We start from the raw sequence: 14938 nt of genomic DNA on the forward strand, positions 1-14938 counted from the left end.
TGCACAATTGTTAATTTATCAACTAACACTATATTATAGTTTTTGAGGTAAAAATACATGAACACAGAAACACTTTAAAGCCAACAAACCACTAATAAATTTATGTAAATATAACCACATTATACCTAATTGCAAGAAAAACAATTTCAAGAAATGATGAGCCTCAGTAAATTGAATTTGCTAATTTTCAAACTTTTGTGCTCAAACATATAACACTTGAATTCTTAAAGATGAGGAAGCTATGTAACTATTTTTAGATTATCTGAGACTGAAATGATCAGCTATGCCAGCCCAAATTAGATTGAGATTGATTATACTTGTTAAAAAGCTGTGACCTACTGCAAAACAAAAAGTTAAAGTTCACTTCTGTTATATTTTATTTGCATTTACGATAAGAAGCAAAAGGGAGAATTCCACAGTAAAAATAAATAAATGTGATGTTATTTTTTTATACACAGTTTTCTGGAGGCTGAGATTTCATAATAACCTTGACATTATCAAAGATTTACATTTCATGAACATTATTGGTGCTTACCAAAATTGGTTTGCAGATGCCAAGGCGGACCTTGCCATATGGAGTGTCCTTCAAAGCCTGAACAGCTTCCGCCAAAGAGGTATTCTCTAGATTTTGGTCATTGACAAAGACGAGCCGATCCCCGGGTAGCACCCTGCCATCACATTCAGCAACCCCACCAACCACCAAAGAGCGAATAACAATAACAGTGCGTGTGGGATCTAAGGGATCCTGCAGAGGGAGCCAGAGACCATAAGAAGATTAGACAAAGAAAGATCTAAAGCAAGCTGAGACAAAAGGTACACAGCACACAAGCCTATAACATTTATCAATCCCACATGCATTCCGCATAATCAAACGTAACAACCGTTATTAAATCCACAAATATTATTTGTAAAAAAAGTATTTTCTTCAAAGGTTTAATTGGCATTGAAATGTCACTCTTATCAGAAGCAAATAAGTCAGCCGACATTTATTGAACAAGGTACAATAGCTTTAAAGAAAATACATGAAAGCTTGAGATGCCACTTTACCCACACAGTGTTAATGAATGATAATAGAGTCCAACATGCAATTTGCCTCTAAACATAACACCATTATTGAAACAAAGACGTACAGGTATGTAGGTTAATTGGCTGGGTAAATGTAAAAATTGTCCCTAGTGGGTGTAGGATAGTGTTAATGTACGGGGATCACTGGGCGGCACGGACTTGGAGGGCCGAAAAGGCCTGTTTCCGGCTGTAGATATATGATATGATATGATATGAAGATGGGGAAGGGGATGAGCACAATTGCCAGCTTGCTTCCATGCAGCTACCATGAAGACTGCAAAGTCAGCAATGAATTAGTACATCACACAGCGAGGCAAAGATGTGAAACTGAGGGTGAGCAATATATTTCTATTTCCAAACTGAAATACATTCATTCATTAAGGTTTTTTGAGGTACATTAGGATAGAGATATAGCAGTTATTAATACAGCAGAACGAAATCACAGTTAGCAGGCAAGTTTTCTCCATTGGTTGCAAGCCCTGCCCACCAAGTTACCGGATGTGCAGTGGCATGGCTTTGCTCGTTCAAGAACTTGGAGGAAGATTCATGATCTATTTCTTAATAAAAGCTGCTGGGTTTCATAAAACACTACAGTACAGTGTGAAAGCAAATCTAGGTGAGAAAGTGGTTAGAACTGATTGAAAAGGTACATTGTTGTGCGGTGGTCTGTCTTTCCGCCAGTCTGCAGTTGTGTGGAGGTAATGTGTGATAATTGGAGACGCAAAAGGCTGTCGATGCTGGAATATGGAATCATGACTAGTCATCTAGTACCCTGAAATTGGCTTTGGAATATTCAGTAGCATACACAGAATAACAGAAATATTAATTACAAATATCATAAATCCATTCTTAAATATCTTCATTATTTGATACTATTCTGATTCCTTAAAACCTTTTTTTTAACATTTAAATTCATAAAATGTTCTTTTCTTGTTTTCAGTTTTACTCAGTAAAGTAGGAAAAAAAATCGCATTAAAAAGTTTACATTTGCAGTATGGCTGTTGAAGACTTTGAATTTGGCCACATAGCAGGCAATGAAGTGTCATAATGAATGGATGTTTTATGGATCAGAGGAAGAAGAATAGCGAGGCTTCCCAAAGATTGGTGTTAACATCACAGTAGTCGGGAAAAAAAGCAGTGGAAGAAGGAATCCACTGTGGATTTCAGAGAGCATTGGATAAAGAAATTGTGAAGAAAAATTTGCAAGGCTACAGATCATTAGATCATGTGATGGGAGTAGAATTAGGCAATTCGACCCATCGTCTACTTCGCCATTCAATCATGGCTGATCTATCTTTCCCTCCTAACCCCACTCTCCTGCCTTCTCCCCATAACCTCTGACACCTGTACTAATCAAGAATCTATCTATCTCTGCCATAAATATATCCACTGACTTTGCCTCCACAGCCTTCTGTGGCAAAGAATTCCATTGATTCACCATCCTCTGACTAAATAAATTCCACCTCATCTTCTTAAAAGAACGTCCTTTAATTATGAGGCTATGATCTCTAGTACTAGATTCTCCCACTAGTGGAAACATTTTTTCCACATCCACTCTATCCAAGCTTAGTGCAAGATAAAGCCAGTAAAGTACGATCAGAGAATCCGAGAGTCTCCAATGAGGTTGATAGTTGTTCAGGACAGCTCTCTAGTGGTGGGTGGTTGGTTCAGTTGCCTGATAACAGCTGTGAATAAACTGTGGCCATGGTGCAACACGTCCTTGATTATGCTGCTAGCCTTGCCGATGTTCATACCGTTGGGTTGCAAGCTACAAATATGGTAGTGTTTCTCCAGTTTGTGAGTGGCCTCACTCTTGTAATGGACGAAGAAAATAGTTTGCACATTTGTATTAGCATCTGCAGCTGATCTTTTTAAAATGTCCTCCTCATTGGGTAAAGTTTATAAATGAGCAATCAACAGTTTTTCAATTGAATAAATTGTATTATTAATTTTCTGCTACCTTTTATCAATTGCACCAAATACCACCCAAAAAGATTTCCATGAATTATCAAGCTATCAAATGTAGTAAAGTGTATTTATGTAGCTTCTTGTGCTTTTCTTAATTCTGCAGCAGCATTTTGTCCACTTGAATATTTAAACACACACTTTCAGCCAGGTGGGTCGAGTCAATCGATGTAAAGCAGCATCACCTCATACTACACTTCTCATTATTGTTCCTGCGCTGAAAATTATGAGTCATTGCATGACTTTCAAACATAACTAATTTCCATCTAGAAAACTAGTGAAAGGCTCAAAGAAGAGAACTATTATAAAGCCAAGGATAGCAAAATTCATGTGGCAGTTCACACAATTGAGAAAATTATGCAAAGTAGCTCTTCATAACAGTGTCACAATTTAATATTATGTTCCATAAGGCAAGCAAAGAAATTAAATTTACTAGGTTTTGATGAAGCTCCAGCACACATGCTACATATGCATGCAGGTGTTCACGGCCTTAAAATTATTTTATATTTCACTGTAGGAAGGGGCTGTGCCCCTGCACAGCATCACCCCCTCCCCTCACTCCCCAAAACATACTGATTCCTTCATGTATTGTCCAAGAGCAGAGAAGAGAGAAAATATTTCAAATGACGGAAAAGTAACTTCAGACACCCATGGTCAGTTTACAGTGCCCTCCATAATGCTTGGGACAAAGACCCATCATTTATTTATTTGCCTCTGTACTCCACAATTTGAGATTTGTAATAGAAAAAAATCATTGTCAGATTTTATTAAAGGGTATTATTATACATTTTGGTTTCACCATGTAGAAATTATAGCTGTGTTTACACATAGTCCCCCCATTTCAGGGCACCATAATGTTTGGGACACATGGCTTCACAGGTGTTTGTAATTGCTCAGGTGTGTTTAAATGCCTCCTTAATGCAGGCATAAGAGAGCTCTCAGCACCAAGTCCTTCCTCCAGTCTTTCCATCACCTTTGGAAACCTTTATTGCTGTTTATCAACATGAGGATAAAGTTGTGCCAATGAAAGTCAAAGAACCCATTATGAGACTGAGAAACAAGAATAAAACTGTTAGAGACATCAGCCAAACTTTAGGCTTACCAAAATCAACTGTTTAGAACATCATTAAGAAGCGAGCACTGGTGAGCTTACTAAATGCAAAGGGACTGGCAGGCCAAGGAAGACCTCCACAGCTGATGACAGAAGAATTCTCCCTACAATAAAGAAAAATCCCCAAACACCTGTCCGACAAATCAGAAACACTCTTCAGGAGTCAGGTGTGGATTTGTCAATGACCACTGTCTGCAAAAGACTTCATGAACTGAAATCCAGAGGCTACACTGCAAGATGCAAACCACTGGTTAGCTGCAAAAATAGAATGGCCAGGATACAGTTTGCCAAGAAGTATTTAAAAGAGCAACCACAGTTCTGGAAAAAAGGTCTTGTGGACAGATGAGACGAAGATGAACTTATATCAGAGTGATGGCAAGAGCAATGTATGGAGGAGAGAAGGAATTGCCCAAGATCCAAAGCATACCACCTCATCTGTAAAACATGTTAGTGGGGGTGTTATGGCCTGGGCACGTATGGCTGCTGAAGGTACTGGCTCACTTATCTTCATTGATGATACAACTGCTGATGGTAGTAGCATAATGAATTCTGAAGTGTATAGACACATCCTGTCTGCTCAAGTTCAAACAAATGCCTGAAAACTCATTGGCCGGCAGTTCATTCTACAGCAAGACAATGATCCTAAACATACTGCTAAAGCAACAAACGATTTTTTCAAAGCTAAAAAATGATCACACCCATGCCTATGTCAAGATTATAACTAAATGAAGAAGAAATTATCAAGAAAAGTAAATTGGGTCTTTGCTGTAATTTTTTGTCAATCAATTTACCGGGGTTTTATTGCAACCTCCTGTAATCAGTATACATGAGTACCATGCTTGAATATGGAGCACCATAATGCCAGGCAAAGACTCTGCACATTGATATTGCTGCACAGCCCAGCAAACCCAATGTATCTGTCATACCTGGGGCCTGGAAACAAATAATTAAAGTTTACCACCATATTACATTGATAATACATAAAAATATTCTACAAAATTTGTGATACAATCTTTGTGAGACAATCTTTGCGATACAATCTTTGGAATAAAGATTGAAAAACTGCCAATGTTTAAAAATTTCATTTAAATTTGATGCAAGAATGAAAGTGATATTTAAGATCAGACTTTCCCCGCGAAAGTGAAACAAGATCTTAAAGTTGCAAAAGTAAAATAAAATCAAATTTTACAATAAAATCATTAAAATAACTTTTAAGTTAAAGTTTCAATATTACTGCAATTAATTTCCCCTCTTTTCTCTGCACATACTATGTAAAATCCATCAACAATAGGAACTGTAATTTATGCTCCATTCAGCTGTGTTATTGACTTTGAAATTCACATTCAACATGCCAACATATTGGCCCACAATTTGCTGGGAAAATAATGGCAAACCTAATAGGTACAAGGTTATTACTGTGCAAATGACACAAACATTCATGCATTAAAAGAGTTGTGTCAAATCCGCAGAACATGCAGAATGATTTGCGCTGCTAATTTAATGTTAGGCTTTTGAGAACAGCAATTTATGTGTTTAAAGAAATTATTGTATTTTTAGTGTTAAAACAAATTACAATTGCTACAGAAAGGCGTAAAAGTTAAACTTAATGACATAAGGATCATTTCAACACTAGGATTTGTGCTCCTAGCATGTTAGTTGATCTCTCCAATTGAGACTGAAAACAATTGGAACTGTAAAGCGTCATGCCAGCAGTTACCAACTACTCTTACAGCTCTCTAAAATGTTAGATTTCTAAAATCTTATCTTTTGTTTATTTTTCCTTCTATATTTCTCTCGGTCTGTTCTCTTTTCTAACTTTCAACTACTTAGCTTTTAATGACCACTACTTCATTCCCTGTCCTGTTTCTCTCTCCTTCAATTTCATGGGTAAGGGCATCACAGTTTTGCAGCTGGTAGAGTTGCTGCCTCACAGCGCCAGAGACACAGGTTGGATCCTGACCTCGGGTGTTGTCCATGTGGAGTTTGCACGTTCTCCCTGTGACTCGTGGGTTTCCTTCCACATCGCAGAGACGTGCATGTTTGTAGGTTAATTGCTCTCTGTAAATAGCTCCTAGAGTGTAGGGAGCAGATGTGAAAATGGCATAACATAGAGCTAGTATGAAGGGTGATCAATGATCGGTGTGGACTCGGTGGGCTGAAGGCCTTGTTATTGAGCTCATAAGTGCTTGGAGCAGAATTAGCCCATTCGGCCCATCAAGTCTACTCTGTCATTCAATTATGGCTGATCTGTCTTTTCCTCTTAATCCCATTCTCCTGCTTTCTCCCCACAACACCTGACACCCAAACAAATCAAGAATCTATCTGTCTCTGCCTTAAAAATATCAATTGACGGCCTCCACAGCCATCTGTAGCCATGAATTCCACAGATTCACCACCCTCTGACGAAAGAAATTCCTCCTCGTCGCCTTCTTAAAGGAATCTCCTTTAATTCTGAGCCTATGACCTCCAGTCCTACTCTTCCAATAGTGGAAACATCCTCTCCATATCCATGTCTGTCATTATTCAGCAAGTTTCAATAAGGTTCCCCCTCATCCTTCTAAACTCCAGTGAGTAGAGGCCCAGTGCCATCAAACGCTCTTCAAAGCTAACTCATTGTTTCCATGCGGTATCCCAAAACTCTAATGTTTGTTGCTATCAATGTTTAGCGAGGTTCCAAATGCCTCGTTATCAGACTGTACTTCAAGCAATTTGTGTTGCAAAGGAAATCTGGAGGTGAATAATCATGTAGAAATTCCACCGATCTATGTGTCATCCAGGAAATTTCACTGCAAAAATTACTGATTACACCTCCCATTACTGACTTTCAAGCCTGAGGTAAAACAATTGAAAAATCTAAGTAGTCTGTTGTAATTGTAGCTTTCTCTACGAAATGCTTTCTAAAGTTCAGAGAATTGTCAAACATGAATACATTATCTTACAACCTATTGAAAATTCATAACAGCAGTCTTGTTTCTGAAATACTTTCTATTATGTTTAAAAGAGAGGTAAAACATGAAGAAGTTCCTAAAAAGTATGGCTTTCTATATTTAAATATTCTTTAAATGTTTGTTGCAGTTAATGTTATACTTTATCATGCAGCTGGCAAATAAAAAAAGGAAAAGTACATATATTCCATTAGACAGCTGGTGTCAATCATAGTCTCCAGGGCCTGAGGAAAATATGTTTACAGAAAGGCTGCATTTCATCTGGCAGCATGCACTTACAAGCAGAGTTCATCTTTATTAAAAATACTTCATTATCTAGTAAAAAATAAACGTCAACTTCACAGGAAATGTTTTCCCTACACCGACCAGTTTGAGCTGCAAGCAACTTAATATTTTCAGTGTTTTATGCAGAAACCATGTTAGATTATGAAAATATTCAAAATTTCTGCAATTAACACGAAAGTTTAGTTAATAAATATGCCAGCAAAACCTTGAATAACAATAGTGACAGATTTTCAGCAGAGATAAAAATGTAAATGAATCAAATTTGTAACTTTCATCAGTAAATTATTTACCAGAAAATTCAAATGTCTGCCATTTGGGTATAACATTATGTGTGAATATATGAGAAACACTAAAAGAGAACAATTTAAATTTAGAGATTAATAGAAGTCCCACAATCTTGAAAACACAGGCAAAAACTTTCTGTATTGCATTGATGCTAGGTTTTTAAATAATTTTTAAATCATTTTATATTATGGTATTAATGTACAAGAATATATTTCCTGCAGCACGAAATAGTTTTATACACTTCAATAAAAGTTATCAGCTTTTAAATTTATTTTATTACTGTGACTGAAGGTCAACCAGTTAATAATTTTTTGTGATCCATTGAGAACTTTGCAAACCGCTTTGGCATAAATCTTGCAATAAAATGGCATCTTTTTCATTATAAATTTAATTTACCTTTTAAATTGCTTCTCAACTTTTGGTTATTTTTAATTTTCTAGCACTTACAAAATAACAAAATACAGTAAACCCTCATTATAACAGACCATGGCTGGGAGGGGGAGAATGGTGTCTGCTATTGTCGATATGTCGACAATAGCAATAGCAATATTGTCAAACCTGAGTAACGTTATAACTGAGTAACGTACTATCATTTATGTAGTTGAAACAAAGAACTGCAGACGATGGTTTAATACACAAAGGGAAACATAGTGCTGGAGTAACTCAGCGGGTCAGGCAGCATCACTGGAGCACATGGGTGATCCTTCTTTAGACTGATTCAGTCTGCTGAATTACTCCAGCACTTTCTGTCGTTTCACGTTAAAACTAGGCGCCGATGCCGCTGGTCTACACCTGCGAGCTTCTCTTCACCCACCGCACAGTCCAGTGACAAGGCTGTTGTGGCTCACGTTGTAGTCCCTGGCGACAACGTTTTCTTCAGGCCGCTGCAAACGACAGAACCACTGTGTCACTTGATCACCTTGGGGGACCCTCCCCACTCACCAGCTCCGCAAAGTGGAGTATGTCGGTGACTCCAGGGTAGAAGGAGGAGGCGGTGGCACTGGAGGGGGTAAGAGGGCGAGTGGACAGAGCCAAGGGGGTAGGAGGATAATTTAGCACACAATGCCAAATTATCGCTATATTTTAACTATCTTTATATTTCTTGCCCCACTAGCTCATGGCATGATTATTAATCCTGAGATTACAATCCTGGTGGCCTGTTTTTAACCTACTATCTAACTCCCTAAATTCTCTTTGCAGGTCTCCTACACTTCCTACCTATATCACTGGTACCAATATGGCCACAAATGCAATGATAAAGCAGTACTCAAATCTTATGAGAGTCTGTTCTCCACAAATGACCCAAGCCATCAGCTTGTTACCCAGATGTCCAAATTCATGAAAGTGACAACTGGAAATGCACTTAGCTGAGTACATCCATGCAAAAGCAGATTAGACACGCAAAGCACCTGGAAGGAAATCTCGGAACTTCAAATTAGTTTTTAATTCTTCTTTAGTAACTTAATATTTTTAATTGAAATGAGGTGGACCCGTTGGGTCCAAATCTCTCCTGCTAGCCTCTCCTGGGGCACCCCTTCCCCAACTGACGATCCTGCAAGCCTGGCAACCCTCTCCAACTGATAAAGCTCGTTGCCGGGCGGGGAGTGTCCCCCGGGGACCAAAGCAGGCCAGGGGGGACAGGGAAGGGTAGAGGGCGTCACTCACCTTGGCCCCGTGCTGCCAGCGCTGCAGCCAGAGTGAGCCGTGGATCCAAAGCCTCTCCTGGATCGTCGGCGAACAGCGACGATGGCCATCTTGTTGAACCCTCTGCCGCCGCGCTGCACCATGGGAGGAAGGTCAGGCGCAGGGCACACAAGGATGGCCACCTGTCCTCCCGGCCGGGGGGGGGGGTGGGGGGGGCGGGGAGGGGGGGAGCGCATCTATTAAAGTTAGCGGCAGCCCGTGTGCTCAGCAGCCCCCTCCCCCTCATTATCCCCAAACATCTGCATTGGTCCAGCACCCTCTCCTCCCCTACTCCCCCTCCCACCCACCATCCCCCCTCAACCACCCTTCTCCCCTCCCCACGATTCCCCCTTATCCCCCCTCCCCCCACTCACGCACTCGATCCCCCCTCAACTCCCCTCCTCCCTCACCAACTCCATCCCTCCTCAACCCCTTCTCCCCCCACTCGCCTCATCCCCCTCCCTCACCCACTCCATCCCCCCACAACCCCCAAACCTGCATTGGTCTAGCACCCTCCCCTCCCCCACTCCTCACCCACTCAATCCCCCAACCCCCCTTATCTCCACCACCTCCCCCTCCACTCACCCACTCCAACCCCCCTTATCCCCCCTTATCACCCACTCCTCCCCTCCCCAAAATCAGAATAATCGGAAAAAAAATCTTATCTCCTTTTTCTATCCTCGGGTTGCCTTTAATGCCTTTTAGACATAACATTGTCCATTGCTAATTCTATGCTGAACTAATTTCCAACAGTTACACTTTCCCGATGATTTTGCTTTACCTTCATAGCCCACAGCTTTAAGATGTTAAAAAAATCCTGATTGAGAGCAAAGCGTTTTGACATTATCATGTAAGTTATAGAGTTAACGCACTATTCATTAGCATTACAACATTACAAATAAAATCAGTGACCTACATCTGGGTTAATTTGTTTTGGACAGTACTCAAATTTGGCAGATAGCTATACACTAAAATAAAGTTGTTGTAGAATGTTGTGATGAATGCCTAATAATACAAACAATCATTTGTTTTGAGATCAATAATTTACATGTTCCCTTTTCATCAATAGGACACACACATTGCAACAACCAAAAGGTGATGCAAATGCAGCTGATTTTCTGTTACATTGGCTCCTGCAAAATAGACCAGGATACTTACTGGCAGTTGTTTAAGTTGCTAAAGGTAATATGTGTGCCAGAAGCTAATACATTTTCCTTCCTCTGCTCGGTACTCTGAAAATCTGCCGACCTTTCAATAATGGTGATCCCTGACCCAATAATACCTAATCCCAAAATAATTTTTCTCCAATCTTTTTGCCAATCTCCAAAAATGACAGGACATCTTCTAACTACATGAGCAGTTCCCAACTCCCAATATTTTACCTGATCCGAACTGCAGCTTCTTACATTATTACCTCACTGTTGGGTCAGTACCACTATTATCATAACCTTAGACAATGTTGAACACTGTCATGCATCATAAATATCTCCACTAGTTTACCAGAAACAATGAGGCTGAATCCCAATGTTTGAAGACTCCAATATCAACTCAATGTTTGTAAAAATTGGGAGTGTGGCATGACCTGTCACTTTCCAACAAGAAACTTGCAGGCAGACAAGTGAAAAGGAAACAGTCCAGGTATCAGGAACCCCCAAGGGCAGATAGATTGAAGTAATTCTCTCTCAATGAAGTAATTCTCACTTCGTTTTTACCTTGACTATACCTCCTCACTCTGCTTCTTGCAAGGGTGTCATCAATTACTCTCAATTTTGCTGTCTCATCACATCTTCTCCCAAGATGTGGCTTTCCATTCTGGGGCATCCTTTTCAGTAAAAGTGGTTTCCCTACTGCTGTTGTGGATGGATCCTTCACGTTCTCTGTTTCCCAGTTCTGCCTTTGCTTCCCCTCCCCCCAGACAGAACAAGCATAGAGTTCCCTGGTCCTCATCTTTCATCCCACCAGCCTTTGCATCAAAAATTATAATTCTTCACCGTGGTAAGGGAAGAAAACCAAAAATTGCAAATGAATCACAGAAGAAATTAATGCCATTACTAAATTGTTACTTGTACTTAACTGCTAATACTCAAATTATTCCATTATCCCAATTTTCAAAAATACTACATTCACCACTTTGGTAAAGGATTTCTACTCTATCAAACATATTCTAAAATTTGTTTTCAAAGAAAGTGTAATTGTTGCAACCTACAAGTACCATTTTTTTGTCCATTGTTAAAAATATATACAAATTGGAATGTACCTGATAGTCCAAGATGCTGAAACCTAAACCTTCAGAACCTTTATGCAGTTCAATCACTCTCACGTCTGACGTCCATAAAGCCAGCTCCCCAACTTCATCCCCTTCCGCATTAGCCTCGGTATCCACGTCCACCTTTGGAAAATAAATTAACTTGTAAAACATTGATATTGACTTGTCAGGAATCGTTACATCTATTTTGTCAGACAAATATATTACAGATTTCTAGTGTCTAGCATTGTCAAACTTAAATTTCCCTAATTCACTCTTCCAAGACTGTGATTGCACTGGAGAGGGTGTGGAAGTAATTCACCAGTATGTTGCCTGGGATGGAGCATTTCAGCTTAGTTTATTTCCTTCGTAATGGTGAAGGCTGAGAGTGGACTTGAATAGTTTAAAAAAATTGTGGGGAAGCATAGTTAATATATAGCAAGAAACATTTCTCCTAAACAGAAGTGGCTATAATCAAAAGGCACATATATCAGCTAAGAGATATAGAAGGAATTTGGTACAAGTTGAGATCTTAAACACATTGCTTAAGGGGATAGAAAGATATTCTCATAATATTTATGAAGTACTTAAAAATGCCATTGCATCGAAGGCTATATTGGGCCTGTGACGGAAAATCGGCTTAATATAAATAGCACCTGTTCCCATGTTCTATGACTCTATTATCAACACAAAACTATTTCCAGGTCCGCTGCATCAGAGAAAATCTAATACTAATACTATTTATTTCATTTCAAAATGCTTTTGCACCTGCCTTGGCTGCACACTCTTATCTCCAATTCTTCTATCTATTATTTTTATGCCAGCCTGTGTAATTCTGCCAATATTGTAACAATCTGTCATATATGGTGAATATATTTGTTCTGTGAATAATCTTCTGAATTTTACTATTTCACATGGGATCACAATTATATTAAAATCACAAATTTGCACAAATCAGTATGGTGCAATTGGTGTAGAGTTAAACAATTCAAAGCAACTTTTTGCAACGCCTTGTCTGATGCAAAGCTAAGTTCAGAACAGATGTTCCTTTGGCTGGAACAATACTGCATACTTTGCACATTATTCAAAGTTAAACGTAATTTTTGGGATGCTAAAATATATGGTACAACTTACCACAACAGTATGGTAAACTCTTGTTTTAATGGCTTTCTTTATAACAGAATTTGGTTATAGCGAACCAAATCTGTAGATCAAGTTCATTGTTTCATAGAATGAAAACTAGATGGATGGGGCGAATGGTGTTTTTGAAACATTTTAGATTAGTTTAGTTTAGAGGTACAGTGTAGAAACACCAAACTCATGCCGACTAGCGGTCACCACCCCACTCTCCTCCGCCCCGGGTGACCGAGCACAACAGCTCCAGTGTGTGGGATGGAGCAAATGCACCGGAAACCCACACAGCCACAGGGAGCAAACCGATGCCAGGCGCGAACACTGGCAGAGCGATGTAGCGAGCCGCAGAAACAGCACAACCCACAGAAGTCAGCTAAACCGCAAACCTGCACGTCTCCGCAACACAAGACCGTGCACACAAGGTCAGATTTGAACTCGGGTCTCTGCTGTTGTAAGGTGGCAACTCTACCATGGCGCCACTGTGCCGTTCGAAGGTAATATGTATTTTGTGTACTTTACTATTTATTGTGTAGTGTATTGGCTGTTTATTGGCAATAGCACTGTACATATTAAACCTCCTAATTCGGTTAGAACAGACAATCGGTAATAAAGGACACCATCTCCTCTGTGCAATCCATTATTGCAAGGGTTTACTGTATTTTTATAGGCTTAAAGTTGTAGCCTATTGGTAAGATGCAAAGCCATTGTTCTCCAAAAAGGAGTTTTGAGCTGATCAAAAAAAAGACAGTGGCCAAATCTAGCTGAATTACTCTTATGAATTTTATAATTGACATGGAAATCATGTTGACAAGGGCAAAATGTCATGCATCGGGGGGAAAAAAAGATAATGTGATATGCCCTGACACGCATGTATATCTTATTTGATTCTCATTTTAATAGTTCAATTTACCTGGTGGCTACAATTTGCACTACTCCTGGGAGATGGTGGCCTTATCATCTCGTACATTTCTGAAACCTATAAGTAGAGCATACAAATATTTGATGATATAGTGCTGATTCTTATAGGATCAGCAATGATTTCACAAAAGGATGGTTGAACACACACAGAACATTAGTTACAAACCCAACAGAGAGTGTTGGGAAAAACCTAAGCTTTTATGAATTGGTATATGGCAAAGTTCAAGTAAGGGAGAAGTGTTTAAGGGAGAAATGTTTAAGGTGTACAGAACAACAGAGGAATCTGTGTTTTGGAAGGAAAGTGAAGCTATCTTATATTCTATTAAGATGTCAAAAGTACATTCAAATAATATATTTAGCATAAATAATAACTGCTTATGTCGTTGGGCCAGAAATATTCTTCCATACATACTTAACATAAATAATATAACAACATAGAACAGTAAGCACACAAACAGGGACTTCGGCCTACAATGTTTTTACCGAACATGATGCCAAGTAATACTAATTTCATCTGCCTGTACATGATAAATATCCTTCTATCCCTGCACTTCCATGTGCCCATCTAAAAGCTTCTTAAATGCCACTATTGGATTTGTCTTCACCACCACCCCTGGGCAATGCATTCCAGGCCCCCACCACTCTCTGTGTACAAGAACGCCCCACGCATCTCCATAAAACTTTCTCCCTATCACTTTTTAGTGTTGGACATTTCCATCCTGGGAAAAAGATTCCGACTGTCTATACCTCTCATAATTTTATATACTTCTATCACATCTCCCCTCAACCTCCAATGTTCCAGAGAAAACAATTACATTTTATCTACCCTCTCCCTGTAGCTGAAACACTAGAATCAAGGCAGCATTCTGTTAAACTCCCTCACCAAAGCCTCCACAACTTTCTTGTAATGGGGTGACAAGAACTGCACACAATACACCAAATGTGGCCTAACCAAAATCCTACAGAGCTGCATCATGACTTTGTGACTCATATATTCAATGCCCCTAGCAATTAAGGCAAGCATACCACAGGCCTACTTTACCTATCTATGTGCTGCCACCTTCACTGAGCTATGAACTTGGACTGCTAGACCCTCTGCACATCAATACTGTTAAGGGTCTAACCATTAGCTGCATACTCTCCCCTTACATTCAGCCTCCCAAAGTGCAACACCTCACAATTGCTCGGGTTAAACATCATCTGTTTCATCCCCGCCCATTCCTGCAGCTGATCTATACCCTGCTGTATCTTCTGACAGCATTCCACGCTGTCTACAACTCCTCCAATTTTCGTGTTGTCAGC

The 14938-nt window shown here is 39.6% G+C and overlaps 1 protein-coding gene across 8 annotated transcripts in view; it reads right to left on the bottom strand.

The window, feature by feature from the left end:
• patj (PATJ crumbs cell polarity complex component) overlaps positions 1-14938 on the bottom strand; it is a 209155-nt gene that overhangs the window by 141290 nt on the left and 52927 nt on the right. For 7 of the 8 annotated variants that reach the window (XM_078407277.1, XM_078407272.1, XM_078407270.1 and 4 more), the window contains exons 17-19: positions 13629-13694; positions 11597-11728; positions 536-745 (exon numbers count right to left, since the gene is read on the bottom strand). In XM_078407277.1, the coding sequence (XP_078263403.1) occupies positions 536-745; positions 11597-11728; positions 13629-13694 (408 nt within the window). The remainder of the gene's footprint in view (positions 1-535; positions 746-11596; positions 11729-13628; positions 13695-14938) is intronic. The other variant, XM_078407271.1, reaches the window with a different exon arrangement.

The sequence above is a fragment of the Rhinoraja longicauda genome, chromosome 11, assembly GCF_053455715.1.
Source record: "Rhinoraja longicauda isolate Sanriku21f chromosome 11, sRhiLon1.1, whole genome shotgun sequence".
NCBI classification, from domain to species: Eukaryota; Metazoa; Chordata; class Chondrichthyes; order Rajiformes; family Arhynchobatidae; genus Rhinoraja; species Rhinoraja longicauda.